The sequence below is a fragment of the Corvus brachyrhynchos genome, unplaced genomic scaffold (genome assembly GCF_000691975.1).
Source record: "Corvus brachyrhynchos isolate BGI_N302 unplaced genomic scaffold, ASM69197v1 scaffold266, whole genome shotgun sequence".
Taxonomy (NCBI): Eukaryota; Metazoa; Chordata; class Aves; order Passeriformes; family Corvidae; genus Corvus; species Corvus brachyrhynchos.
The window spans coordinates 3,257,292-3,269,867 of NW_008238633.1; the positions used below are offsets into that span (position 1 = coordinate 3,257,292).

A 12,576-nucleotide genomic window follows, 5' to 3' on the forward strand; every position below is an offset into this window, starting at 1 on the left:
GGGCTGCTTGGCCCTCCCCTGGCTCCCTGGCATCAGAGGCCTCCTGCTTCCCTTCTGCCATGGTTCTGGTCTGCGATGAGTCCCCGTGCAGGAACACCGCGGTCTTCTCCAAGTGCTCGTCCTCTCCCTCTGTGGGAGAAAGAAGAGTGTGGGGAGTTTGCAGAACCAGCCCAGAGCCACGAGGGCACTACTCCCTGGTGAGCCCTGCGTGAGCCCTGCTCCAGTCCGCCTTCTCCCGTCACCGCGCCGAGGAACACTGCTGTCTCCCGTGGATGTTCCTCTGCTGCGTCTGGGAAGGGAGAGGCAGGTGAGCCTGCAGCACAGGCCCAGAGCCCCGAGGTGTGGGGCCCCTCTGGCCCCTGGGCAGCCCCGTCCCTGTCCTACCTTCTCCTCCCGTTGTCAGGTCGCACTGACACACGGCCTGAGCCCAGCGTTCCCTCTGGTGGCCTTGGTCGCACAGGTCACAATGGCCACTCTGACATCAGCAACGCGCACCCAAAATAGGGGCAGCGATGGCCTCAGTCCCACGCCACCCTTGGGAACCGAGGTTCTGAGATGGGTCCGAGCCTTTGGTCAGAGCCCAACCAGGGCAGGGGCTCCTGCAGCAAGTGCAGGGTCAAATGCCAGGCCCTGGGGCTGCCATCGAGGGTGGCACTGTTGGCAGAAAGGGGCTGTTCAGGCAGTCCCACTCCAGGGCTCCTGCCCCTGGCAGTCGGCTGCCCAGAGAGCTTGTGGGCTCTCTTGCACTGGACAGATTCAAAAGCTGCCCCAGGTGGAGCGACGTTTTCCCTGAGACCTGTCTGGAGAAAGCCCAGAGGAACCTGATTTGATACTCTTGCTGGTCAGTGTTGGGAACAGGAGATAAAACTGGAGACCACCGCACGTGGCTCCCAACCTCAATTATCCTGTCACCCTATGAACTAACAACTTTGACATTTAGTATTAAATGGAAAATTTAGTGATAAGCTCCTGAGAAACGCCAGCTTTTACACTGACTCTGATGGAAACCCAGAGAATTCAGAGGGAGTTTTCTGCGGGCATCCGACTGGAGAGCTTGAAACAGTCCTCGACTCAGAAGTCAAATGCAGGAGGATGCTCTTCCCACATGAAAGGCACTTTTGCCAGTTTGGTCCATGCTTTCCTACTAGCCAATAACTATATTGAAAAAAACAGCTAGAAGAGAAGCACAAACCGTTCTTTTGGCCTTTTCTCATTCACGTCTTTGCAAGCATGCTCCTGGAAAATCCAGATCAATGGCTTCTAGAACAATCAGCGGGACCCCTGGAAAGCAAGGGGTGACGAGCAGGGACACCCTGCACCTGCCTGATGCTGGGGCAGCGGGAGTTCATCAATTTTCCTGACTCCATGGGAGAGGCACCTTGGGAGGACAAGGATGCCTTCACTGAACTAGGAGGGAGGCACAGCTGGTGCAATGCCAGGGAGTGCCTTTATGCAGGAGGCAGGGAGGAGGCAGAGGAAGAGGGCTAAGTTGGGAAGTGGCACCCCGGGGTCTGTAGTGAACCTGTGTCTCGGCAAGGGCTCGAAGCAGAAGGAGCCAGAAGAGCTCAGCCGGACAATCCCGAGCTCTGGACACTTTGTCCTCAGCGCCATGAACCTCCTTGTTCCCCAGGCCCTGGGAGCTGCTCCTGTGCTGCCCCTGCAAGTTATGTATAGACACAGAGCTACCTGCTCTTTCCCAACCCTGTGGAGCACTGGACACGAGGACACAGTAAAATGTAGTCTTCGTTACATGATCTAATTATCAAAAGTCCGGCCAAGAAGCAACTGACATTGAAGCCCTACACACAGAAAACCCCAAACCCTGGTACAAACCTTGAATTGACACAGGACACGTATTCCTATTCAGAAACACAGGCTGACAGTTTTGGCCAAAAGTTTTTCCTATTAGATCTTGGAAAGGATTTCCAAAGTAACATTGGTTTGCAACTTCTTCAAGGAAGAAACATGACACGCTTCTCATCAGTAAAAGAAGATTTATTGGTTTGCTTTCACTTTTCTTTTGGCGTCCTTATGCTTCTTCCTTCATTCCTGAAAATGGTAAAAATCCAACGTATTATTAGGAGAAGTTTCTGAATCCACTATTAGGAGAAGTCTCTAAACTCACTGTTTCTCTTGAACACTTTCTCTATGTACAGTTAAGTCTCTGGTCCTGTCCCGTAACGTGCAGAGATTTAGTGGTTTACCTGAGTGACATCACAACCTGATGTTATACACACCAGTATACTAAACCACTTTTGTTCTCTGGTAATTACAAAGTTTCAGGCTCTTGTTGAGGTCCTGAATTAATTTCTCATGCAGATTCATAGCCCTGTTCCCTCCTCGTGCTCAGCTTTCAGCCACAGTTACCAGGGAACAGACAGACGTTTCATACTCACCTCAAGCAATAATCTACGTCTGTCTTCCCAACCCTCTTTTTCTTCACTGAGCTCTACTGATCTACAAAATAACTTTGGGCCCTCTGCACAAAACAAAGAACCAATTATAAGGGTTAAACACTTCTGATGATGCTGCTGCTTGGATCACTCATGAGCAACACAGCAGTAAAGTCAGCAGCTCTATTCTCCACATCCTTCCCATTCGCTTCCCCCCACGACCACACGTGAGCTCCAACAGAAATGTTCGGTGTTACAGCCTCGTGTACTGCGAGAAATGAAAGGCAGCAGCAGTTTTCCTGAACATGCTGAAATCTAGATTGCAGTGAAATAGCAGCTGCTCCAGGAAAAGCTCAACACCAGGATGAAAGCTGATGCTGGCTAAGGACTGAGATCTCCATTTTAACACATGCTGTAAATCAGATAGCCTGGAAGATTGCAGAGCACTACGATTATATATATGCCCAAAAGAGTCTGAAATGTCTAGGCAACTTGTCCAGTGACTATTTTTTTTGGTAAGCTCCAAAAGTCCAGATACCTATTAGGCAATTATCTGAAAGAAAAGAAAGCCAGACAGCTGCTCAGCCTTTATTTTGCCAGGACTTCCTCACGGGCTTCTAGCACAACCTAGACCCCAAGTAAGGGTGGCAAATGTTGACTACAAACCATTCATAAGCGGGCAGCATTTTTTCCTCACTGAATTCCAGTAAGAGTTTAAAAGGAAAAAAATACAAAAGGGGTGAATAAGTTCTGCATACCTGAAAGGGTCTGAAATGTCTAGGCAACTTGTCCAGTGACTATTTTTTTGGTAAGCTCCAAAAGTCCGGATACCTATTAGGCAATTATCTGAAAGAAAAGAAAGCCAGACAGCTGCTCAGCCTTTATTTTGCCAGGACTTCCTCACGGGCTTCTAGCACAACCTAGACCCCAAGTAAGGGTGGCAAATGTTGACTACAAACCATTCATAAGCGGGCAGCATTTTTTCCTCACTGAATTCCAGTAAGAGTTTAAAAGGAAAAAAATACAAAAGGGGTGAATAAGTTCTGTTGTACCTCTTAGGCGTTCATCATCTTTGGAGAAGAAGAAGACTCTAGCACTTTCCGTGTGTGGTAAAGAAAGAAACCTAGACAAGTACAAAGGGATTTTAGCATCCTAAAAGGCACTATCAAATTCCATGAACGCGAGTTAAAGCTGCAGCGCTTCAGAGAAATGGTAAACATTGAAGAGCTTTACTCCACAGTAACCAAACAGAGCCTTCTATAAAAACCCCACTTTTTAAAAGAAAACTGACTGTGTCTTTGGCTTTTGGCCAAACTCAGTTTGGGTTTGGTCAAACCAAAACGACCCAGTTAATTTCTTGTGCTCAACTTCTCTCTTTTCATATTCAGCTTCACATCAAATGGGCTGCTGGGAGTTTTGACTCGGTGCAGCACAGACGGTTTTCCAAGATGACTTTCACTGCTCAGAGGTGTGCAATGTCCGTTTCCCGTTTCCTGAGTGCTGCTCTTAATATGCCCACAGCATCCAACTACGACAACCAAGGAGAGAACAAATACAAATGGAACTTGCATTTCTTGGTCCTTTCCAATTTCTGATGGTTCAGGCTCATCATCACTCTCAGAACTGCTGTCTTGGAAACGTGGATCCTCTTGCCATGCGACTTTCACCGGTTTTATTGGTCCAAGTATGTAAGGCTCTGCAATAACAGCACCAAAAAAGAAAGCAGTGCCTGCCTTAAGCTCTTCCTAGGAATGGCACCGTTAGAAGGGTTCTGCTGTTACCTTCTTTCATGCCCGACTCCTGTGTGTCTCCAAAGAAGGAAAAGTGAAAGCACTCGACTCCTGAGCTACGTCGTTCGCAGGCAAAGGTCCCAGATGGTCACCTGGGACAGAGTCCTGCACATCCTCTTTGTCCCAGGGTATGTCCTCAGTGTTTTCTGTTTTTTTCTTTGACGATCCAAACAAGTCTTTTAAATCAGCAGCAATATCATAATAGATGTCTTCAGACACTTGAGGCAGTGTCTCACTCTCTTCTTTCTTCTTCCTTTTGGCTTTCCTGAAATCAGATTGCTTAAGGATAGCAACACAGCACATGTCCTTTCCAAAGACAGCTTCCCTAAGAGCCACCTTGCTCTTCTGTCTCCCTAAACGTATCCAAGCCCACTAAGGAGTGGTTCACTTTCAAGGGTAAGCAGTGGGGAAACATCTGAGGTTTGAGTCTAAAGGCAGGAACAAGTGTCCTTTTTAATTAGCCACCCCCTTAAGTGACTTTTCACTTAATAGGTGGCAACACAGAAATCAGGTATTTAGCACAGATTCCTGCCAATAGCAATGTCAAGAGTTAATACACTTTTCTCAGAGACCTGCAAATCTCAAGGTCCCTGTATTGAGCTTCCTCACCTTCACTTACGGCAGAGAACAGATGGACTAGGAGGAAAGACGATACTACATGCTGGTTTTAGTGGTCACAATTCCTATTATAGCTTGATTTTAGCAACCACAGAGAGAACTAAGTTAAAAACAGAGCAATCTGCATAGTTTCCAACTCAGTCTGTTGCCCTAACCATCTTTCCACGGGAAAAAACAACACAATTGTAGTTACCAAGCTGTAACACTACCTCTCCTTTTCTGTAGCACTTGGTTTCCTTTCAAAAACTGCATGGTCCTCTCTTGTGGGGTCATAACGGAGGGCATTAATATCTCTACAAAAATAGAAAGGAGAAGAAACAGCATTTTACATTCTAAATGCCTAACTGAAAGCTACCCCAAATCTTTACAGTCAGACCGAAATTCACATTGTTTTACCAAAAAAGCTTCAAATCAATCCAAAATATAACTGGCAGTTAGGAAGCACCCTCTAGTCAGTGTCTGGCTCAGGCAATATAGAAGCAGAAGTGGATTTAACCAAACAGCAATACTTCAGGTAAAACACAGCCCTCACTTGTGTGTTATGCAATGAGTTTATACCTGCAACTGATAATCTCTTGAGGAACTACATAAATACAGCTATCCATATAGATATGGATGTATTTCTTTTAGTACCAAACATTGCATAAATTCAAATGGTCCAAAGCAGCAAAAAATCCAAAACAACACACAAGAACCCTTTATGCCCATCCTTCAAAATTTAAAGATTTCAGGGTCTTTCAGCTGCCTTCCTAAAAAACCTTAACCTTCCTAAACCTCCTTCTTTACTGATAGTGGATGATTCATACTTGAATTTCTTCACACTCGTGGCTGTTTTATTTGGCTTGGGCTGCTCCAGGTTGATATTCAGGAGGCTTCCCAGTATTTGCAGATTTTTCTTTTTCTCTGCAGCAAGCTCCTCTTCTTCATCTGCTTTCAGGCTGTTTGTCTCTGCTAAGAGAAAAATAAATACATTCTATTTTCTCTGCTAAGCCTGTAATGCTGGATGCACAACATTTCCTACAGTACTAGAAGAGTTCATGCCTATAAACACATCACTTCCTTTATCTTAAAGCTACTAAGAGGTTTTCTCCCTTGCACTGTAGAAAATCTTTCATTAGAAATGTCACAGGCATCTGTTTCATGGAAAAGTCAGGGCATTTATTTAACCTGTTCCCCGCTTGCATCACTCAACTGTGCAACTCCTCTGCCACTGACAGATGCTCTACACAAGATCCCAGTAAAGCAAGAAAGGCTGTTGAAAGGCTCTATGACTACCAGTAGCCAGGAAATTTGATCAGCTTTACCTTCTTCTTCACTGTCGCTCTCGAGGAAGCGAGCATCCATGCGAAACCTTTCATCGGTGCCAAAGCGGGATTGCAGCTTCAGGAGCTGGACAAATGAAAGAGATGCTATTAAGCACCAGAGAAGGAAATCATCATTCAGTAACTTTGATTTTTTTACTATAATTATGGTAACATACTCTTTACCTTTAGCTTTTGACGCCTTTTCCAGTAATTTCTTTTTATACGAAGAACCATGTCAGACAAACTCCTCCCACTCCCCACCACACATTATTTCCTTCCTTTAAGGGAATTCTATTGTAAGTTCATAAAAATCGTATTCAGCAAGAATGAAAAGATACAAGTTGTGTTCTTCTGAAGCGGTGTTACGGAGACCTACAGAAAACTCAGTTACAGTAATGGCTTCACTCACTTTTTCACCAGCTTTGCCTTCAAACTGGGGCTTAATTTTGAATCGCTCATCATCTGCATCCTCTTGCTCATCCTCACTGCTATCAAACAGTCTGCCCGAAGGTTTGGAAGCTGACTTATCCTTTGTTACACAGAATGAAAAAGAGAAAAGCAGCTGTTTACATAAGTTTGAGAATATAAATCAGTCCCAACTTTGTTCATGTGCTCTCCAGTTTAGCTGAAAAAGCGGATTTCCTGCACAACCAGTTCCCTTCCTGATCCACATGCTTCGAATCTTACCTTGTGCACACACCTTGTACAATTCTGCTTTACAGTTACGACTGTTCGGTTTTACCATGGGCAAAATACCCATGCAAAGGGTAACTCAGGTGTTACAACATGAGATAGTTTGGTATAAAAATTCAACTGATTATGTCACACTAAACTTCTCCCAGTAACACTTACTTCTCCATGCATATTTCCTGAACTTGCATCTTTTTTCAACATCTCATCCACTTCAGCTTCATTTTCCTCATCGGAATCGAATATGATGTGTTTGTGCTTTTCTGCTGGCTGCTTATCCTAGGAAAGAGTCAACTGTCAAGTCAAACACATCAAATACTTGCTGCCCTCAGACATGACTCTCTGAAAGACATTTCCATGACACAAAAAGAGGAATCTGCTATTCCTCTTGCAACTCTACAGGTATTCCAGGGATGGGGTATGCAGCCTTTTGTATACTCTCAAAAGAAAACTGGCAATGTCATCAGAAATTCGAGACTGATTTTAAAGCATCATGCTCCATATGTATTAATTACCCTCTTCCTTGTACTGTGGACTATTCAGGTACAAGTTGTGAGTATAATTACCAGATTAGAAAGAGCTCCTTGAATGAGTTTCTTCTGTAATTCTCTCTCTCTGTATCTCTCTTCCAGAGCTGCCAGCCTCCTCTGGTTGTCCTGGAGCTGTTTCTCTATTGTACTGGGCTCTTTTGAGGCAGCAGCATGAAGACAAAGCTCCTTATCTTCCAGAAGGCTTGTCTTCCCATTCCCACCTTCATTACCTTCACATTCTGGATTTTTTTTGCATGTATTCCTCTTAAATGTTTTGGAAAGCCGTTTTGGGCTCTTCAGCTGCTGTTTAATGTGTTCCTGGGCCCCTGCAGCATCACTGTCCGTGTCACTCCTCCCATCACTCTGATCAGTACTGGCAGCAGCAGCTCCATGCTCTGAGTTTTGGTCTTGTAGAGAACTCACACCTTTGTTCTTCCCTTGCAAATGAGGCCTGGAGCCAGCTGCTGAGGAGGCAGCAGCTGACAGCTCCTTGTGTTGTTCACAAGGCATTTTGTGTCTCTTTTTGCTGCTGACTTCAAGTGAACACGATGGATGGTTCTTTGGCTGATTTTTGGATGACTCCTCCCCACAATAAGATGTACAAGCTTCAAGTCCCAAACTTTCTACAGACTTCTTCTTTAACTCAGTGCTGTCCTTACTTAACTCTTTTACACAAAGGGACCCCATTCCTCTGAAGGGCTGGTATTTCAAATGTGAATTATTTTGTCCCTTGGAGCTTTCCTCAACAGCATCCTCCTCCCCTGCTAAAATATCAAGCCAGAACATCTTCAGGACAGACACTTTTTTTAACTGCAGGATGAAATTTAGGAAGTTTTGCTTTATTTACAATATTATCCTTGGGATTATCTTCAGCACTGGACTGACAAGGACTCTGTGCACTGCCTGACCCCCCTGCAGGTGTCCCAGTGTTTTCTGTAGCCAGTGCTTTTAAGTCATCCAAGGTCAGGTCTAAGCGATAACAGTTTTGCATCATGGACTCATAATCAGAGCTGATTTCAGACTCCCCTTTCTCAGACTCTGAGCAAGAGCTGTCACTATCATGTATCTCTGTTGTACTGCTGGTTGCTGTACTCTGCAAGGCAGCAATTTTGGATTTGTTCATTTTCCCTTTTCTTTCAATGCGCTCTTCTTTTAAACTATGAGTTTTCAGTGAGGAGCCATTTACCAAACTGCATTTTTTTTTAGCTAATATTTCTTTATTTTTCACCTTCCCCTGTTTAGAATCTTCTGGAGTTTTACTTTCAGCAATAATTTCATCTGTATCTGCTGAATCATAACCATTATCACACTCCATAGTCTCTTTCTCTCTGTTACTTCCTTTGACAGCTTTCTTCATGGCATCTGAATTGCTTAAGGACCAATGACTACTGTATTTTAACTCAAAATTATCCCCAACAACTTCCAAGTGCTCACTTCCAGTCTCAACATTTTCAGCTTTATGTCTTTCTGTCTCTTTTTTTACCATTGCTCTGATCTCCTCTTCAGAATCAATGTCACTATCAGAAACACTTGTGTTATTTTTGGCTGCAACTCCATTTGCATTGCTTTGATCTGGTAATAAACCTCTCCCTGGTATCCTCCCATCAAGCCTCCTTGCTGGAAGCAACTCCAACTCCTCACTAGGTTTGGGTTTTGATTTCTGGTTGAGCTGTGGTGAGTCTGTGTGTTTTGGACACCCAGAGGACAGAGCTGCTCCATTCAAGGCCTCGCTGCCCAGCTGCCTCCGTTTCTTCAGTGGTTTTCTCATCCCAGGGAATTCCCCTCGCCGCTTCCTGGTTGTGCTGTCATCTCCCCCTTCCAGGTGCCAGGTGAGCTGGGATACAGGAGCTGCATGTGCCAGGTCTGGCTCCAGCTTCCTAAGGTTATGGCAGTACTTTGAGGGGTCATATTTCACCACGTTAGTCTGAGTTAAGGATGTGAAACACCCCGATCCTTTCAGCAGACTCAGGGCTTTATGAACAGGCTGAATTCTGCAGGAAAGGACAGCAAAGAATTCTTTTTTGTGTCATGACCATAAGCCTTTAAACAACTGACTTGCAGTAGAAAACAAGTCACACAAACTTAGTGCAGGATTTACTTGGGGGATTCAGTAAATTAAGCCTGACAGAGAAGTAAAATTAGGACTGTTAACCAACTGTTTCTCCATATGACAAAAGGAAGGGAGTTGTGTCCAAGCCCAAACAATCAGAAAAGGATATTTTATTTTTTTGTTGATTCCTGAGGTGCAGGATAGGCAAGACTCTGCCAAATTTTCCAACAACCCACTTCTAAAAGAAAAGAAAAATAATCAGTGTTTATAAAAAGTACAAAGTGGAAGTAACTCTGGAATAAAACAAATGTTTATTCTAAGTAACAAAAACATTAATGAAGAACCACATGTGATGGATTCTTTTTTGTTTGTTCTCTCTAGTGAGCCCTACCATGCAACTTGGCCAGCTTCCTTCTCAAAAACCAAACAAACCAAAGCCAACCAAAAAACTAAATTTCAACAACCTACAAATAAAGAGTGATAATAAAGAACTAAATTGCTTTACATGTGCTGTTTTTAATATAGGGCTTCTGGTTTATGAATAAACAGTGGTACCTACAAAGACAGAATCACTATTATTTTGCTTTTTTCTCCTTTCCCACAAAAAAAAAAATTAGAAATCCCTCCGAAACCATTCTGTGCTTTAGCAAACAGTTTTGGAAACTTTGTAGTAAATATAAATTTTGTTGCCTAAATCTGCATGTCCAGTGAATTTATTCTTAATTTTGTAAGCATGTGCAGACCCTGATCCTCTGTTGAAGCCCAAGCCAGCCACCAAAAGCTGTGTGGTGTAGAGAAATCAGTCACACATTCTCTTAACAAGCTTTTAAGGGTGACACAGAGATATTCCCAATATAGATGAGGAATGAAGCATTTCTTCATTTCACATGCAAGAGAGGACAGAATGATCATTATTATTTCCAGACATTGCAAAGAATGACAGGACCCTTCTCCAGGTCTACACACGAGGTCTTTCCTCAGAGTGCTTTTCACAACTTGGACTGTCACCCTGAATAATGAAGTTTCTTTATAAGCATAAATTTGGCATGAATTTAGATGCAATGAGCTTGCTTTTTGTTGTTTTATTTCTCTTACACATCTACCCCCACCATACCTTATGATCTGGCACCTCTGTACCTGGTACTGCTCTCATGTGGAAATCCACAACTCCAGTCTTTTTCAGTGATTCCAACAGACACATTTGGTCATTTCTCTGTGGTTTTTCTTTCTGCAGCTTTGCTTCCTCCCTCTCCGTGGCCAGCCTGTACCAGAAAGTACATCACACATGGAAAAAGGTCTGCCCAGGTGCAGAATTGGAGCTGGCAGTGATCCCCTCCCACAGAACAGCAACCACTCACTACTCAGAGAATTAACACCCATCACCTTCAAGGGAATAATGATGCAAAACACGTTGCAGCATAAAACACACATCAACAGCCCACCAGAATCTACAAAAACTGAAAGAATAACAGCATAGAAGATGGAAGTACAGCCATAATATTATCAGATAAGCAGAAAAAAGGTGATTTTAGCAACAGCATACATTTGAAAAGATTGGTTTCTACCTCTGCAAAAAGCTTTCTTTGGCCAACTCAATTTGCAGGGTCCCCCCTTTCCATTTTGTTTTATTTAAAATTGACATGCCTGCAAAACAGAGAGATGGAAATGAGTCTTTTCTATGTTAACAGAAAACACACCACAGACCTCACTACACCTCCTTCTATGACAACCTGAGGCTCCCTCAGCATGACCTTACACCTCACTGCTAACTTGGGTTAGGCTTGGACCTGAAAGGGCCAATACCCAAATCTTAAACCAGGTCTACATCCAAAACTGAAGTGCTCACTGCAGAAGTGCCTCATGGCAGCATTCCCCACACACAGGGGCACATTACAACAGAAGCTTTGCATCAGCTCTTCTTCTGGGTTTCCTCTCACATAAGTCAATTTCAATGGTTTATAGACCTGATGGAAGCATTTGAAGTACATTTCCTTTTCATGAAAGGCTTAGAACAAACAAAGAGGTTGCCCAGAGAAGCTGTGGCTGCCCCATCCCTGGAAATGTTTAAGGGCAGGTTGAACAGGGAGCAACCTGGGATAGTGGAAGGTGTCCCTGCCCATGGCAGGGGGTGGAACGAGATAATCTTTAAGGTCCCTTCCAAGCCAGACCCTTCTACAAATCTCTGGAACTCTCAAATCACCGACTTCAGTCACAAGGAATCTTTTCAATCTGCTCACAGCAATTTCTGAAAATGTCAGCAAAGCAGCTTCCATAAAACTGCAGCTTAAAGAGAAGAGAATCAACCTGACAACAGAATGAAAAAGGCTCTACTGTGACCACAGCTGGATGTGACAACATGAGATGAATTATCAGCACTGTAACCTGCCTCAAAAACGTAACTAACCAAAACAAAAAAGTACTTACACTTTCTCAGATCTGCATCAGAAATGTTGACACTGACGTAGGCAAAAGTTTTCGTAGGGTTCCCTGGTGAATGACAAACGTTAAGTTAATTTCCATGTTGTTTCAAGGTTTCCTTTAAAATTGACCTGTCTCTGAAGCAAAAATTCCATTTCACATGCCAAATAGAAAAGGAATTAACTTTTAAAAGATGAAAGAAAACTGTTACCCTGATCATCTTTTCTGGTAATGATCTCTGCCTCCAAAACACGCCCAAACTTGCCAAATCTTTCTTCCAGTTCAGCCTTGGAAATCGTATGGCCAAGCCCTCCAACATACAAACGTTTGGAAACCTGTTCCTTCTCCATGCTCAGAAGCCAAGGTGTGACACCCAGAACACACACTCTGTTTCTCTGCAAGGACACAAAACAGATCAATGTGATTAGAACAACGAATCAGGGACAAATCAGCGCATTAGAAAGCCATGAAGAACCCTATAAGCAGAGCACTCTTTGATTTGCAGTAGGTAACACGCTCTGCTCCAGCGCAGCGACAGCAAATCCCGCGCTGCTGCAGGAACCGGGGTTCAGGCGCTGGGGGGTTTTTAAAACCCTGAACCATATAACCAAATGCGCGAGCGTAAGTGCAGACGGCTCTTTGCAATATAACCCAAGGGTTCCCTATGGAGGGAACGCGAGCCGCCCACAGCCCAACCCTCCCCTCCCGGGAGATGCCGAGGGACCCCCAGACTGAGGAGCTGCGCAGGCGGCCCCGGGCCCGCCTCACCCCCGCCACGTGCAA

General features: G+C 44.3%; 2 protein-coding genes across 2 annotated transcripts in view; both read right to left on the reverse strand.

Moving 5' to 3' along the window:
- LOC103617735 (histone-lysine N-methyltransferase 2D) overlaps nt 1-2,003 on the reverse strand; it is an 11,167-nt gene extending 9,164 nt beyond the window's left edge. The window contains exons 1-2 of the mRNA XM_017737291.1: nt 1,834-2,003; nt 19-129 (exon numbers count right to left, since the gene is read on the reverse strand). Of these exons, the coding sequence (XP_017592780.1) occupies nt 19-129; nt 1,834-1,981 (259 nt within the window). The 5' untranslated portion in view covers nt 1,982-2,003. The remainder of the gene's footprint in view (nt 1-18; nt 130-1,833) is intronic.
- On the reverse strand, nt 1,978-12,520 carry NOL8 (nucleolar protein 8). The gene is given in 18 exon segments (XM_008636073.2): nt 1,978-2,049; nt 2,397-2,479; nt 3,446-3,516; nt 3,963-4,089; nt 4,175-4,219; nt 4,222-4,448; nt 5,011-5,094; nt 5,608-5,752; nt 6,106-6,190; nt 6,515-6,634; nt 6,958-7,074; nt 7,362-8,099; nt 8,101-9,243; nt 9,545-9,613; nt 10,490-10,637; nt 10,941-11,019; nt 11,800-11,862; nt 12,005-12,520. Coding segments are annotated over 18 exon segments (3,537 nt in total). The 5' UTR covers nt 12,144-12,520; the 3' UTR covers nt 1,978-1,995.
- Nucleotides 12,521-12,576: the final 56 nt, after the last annotated feature.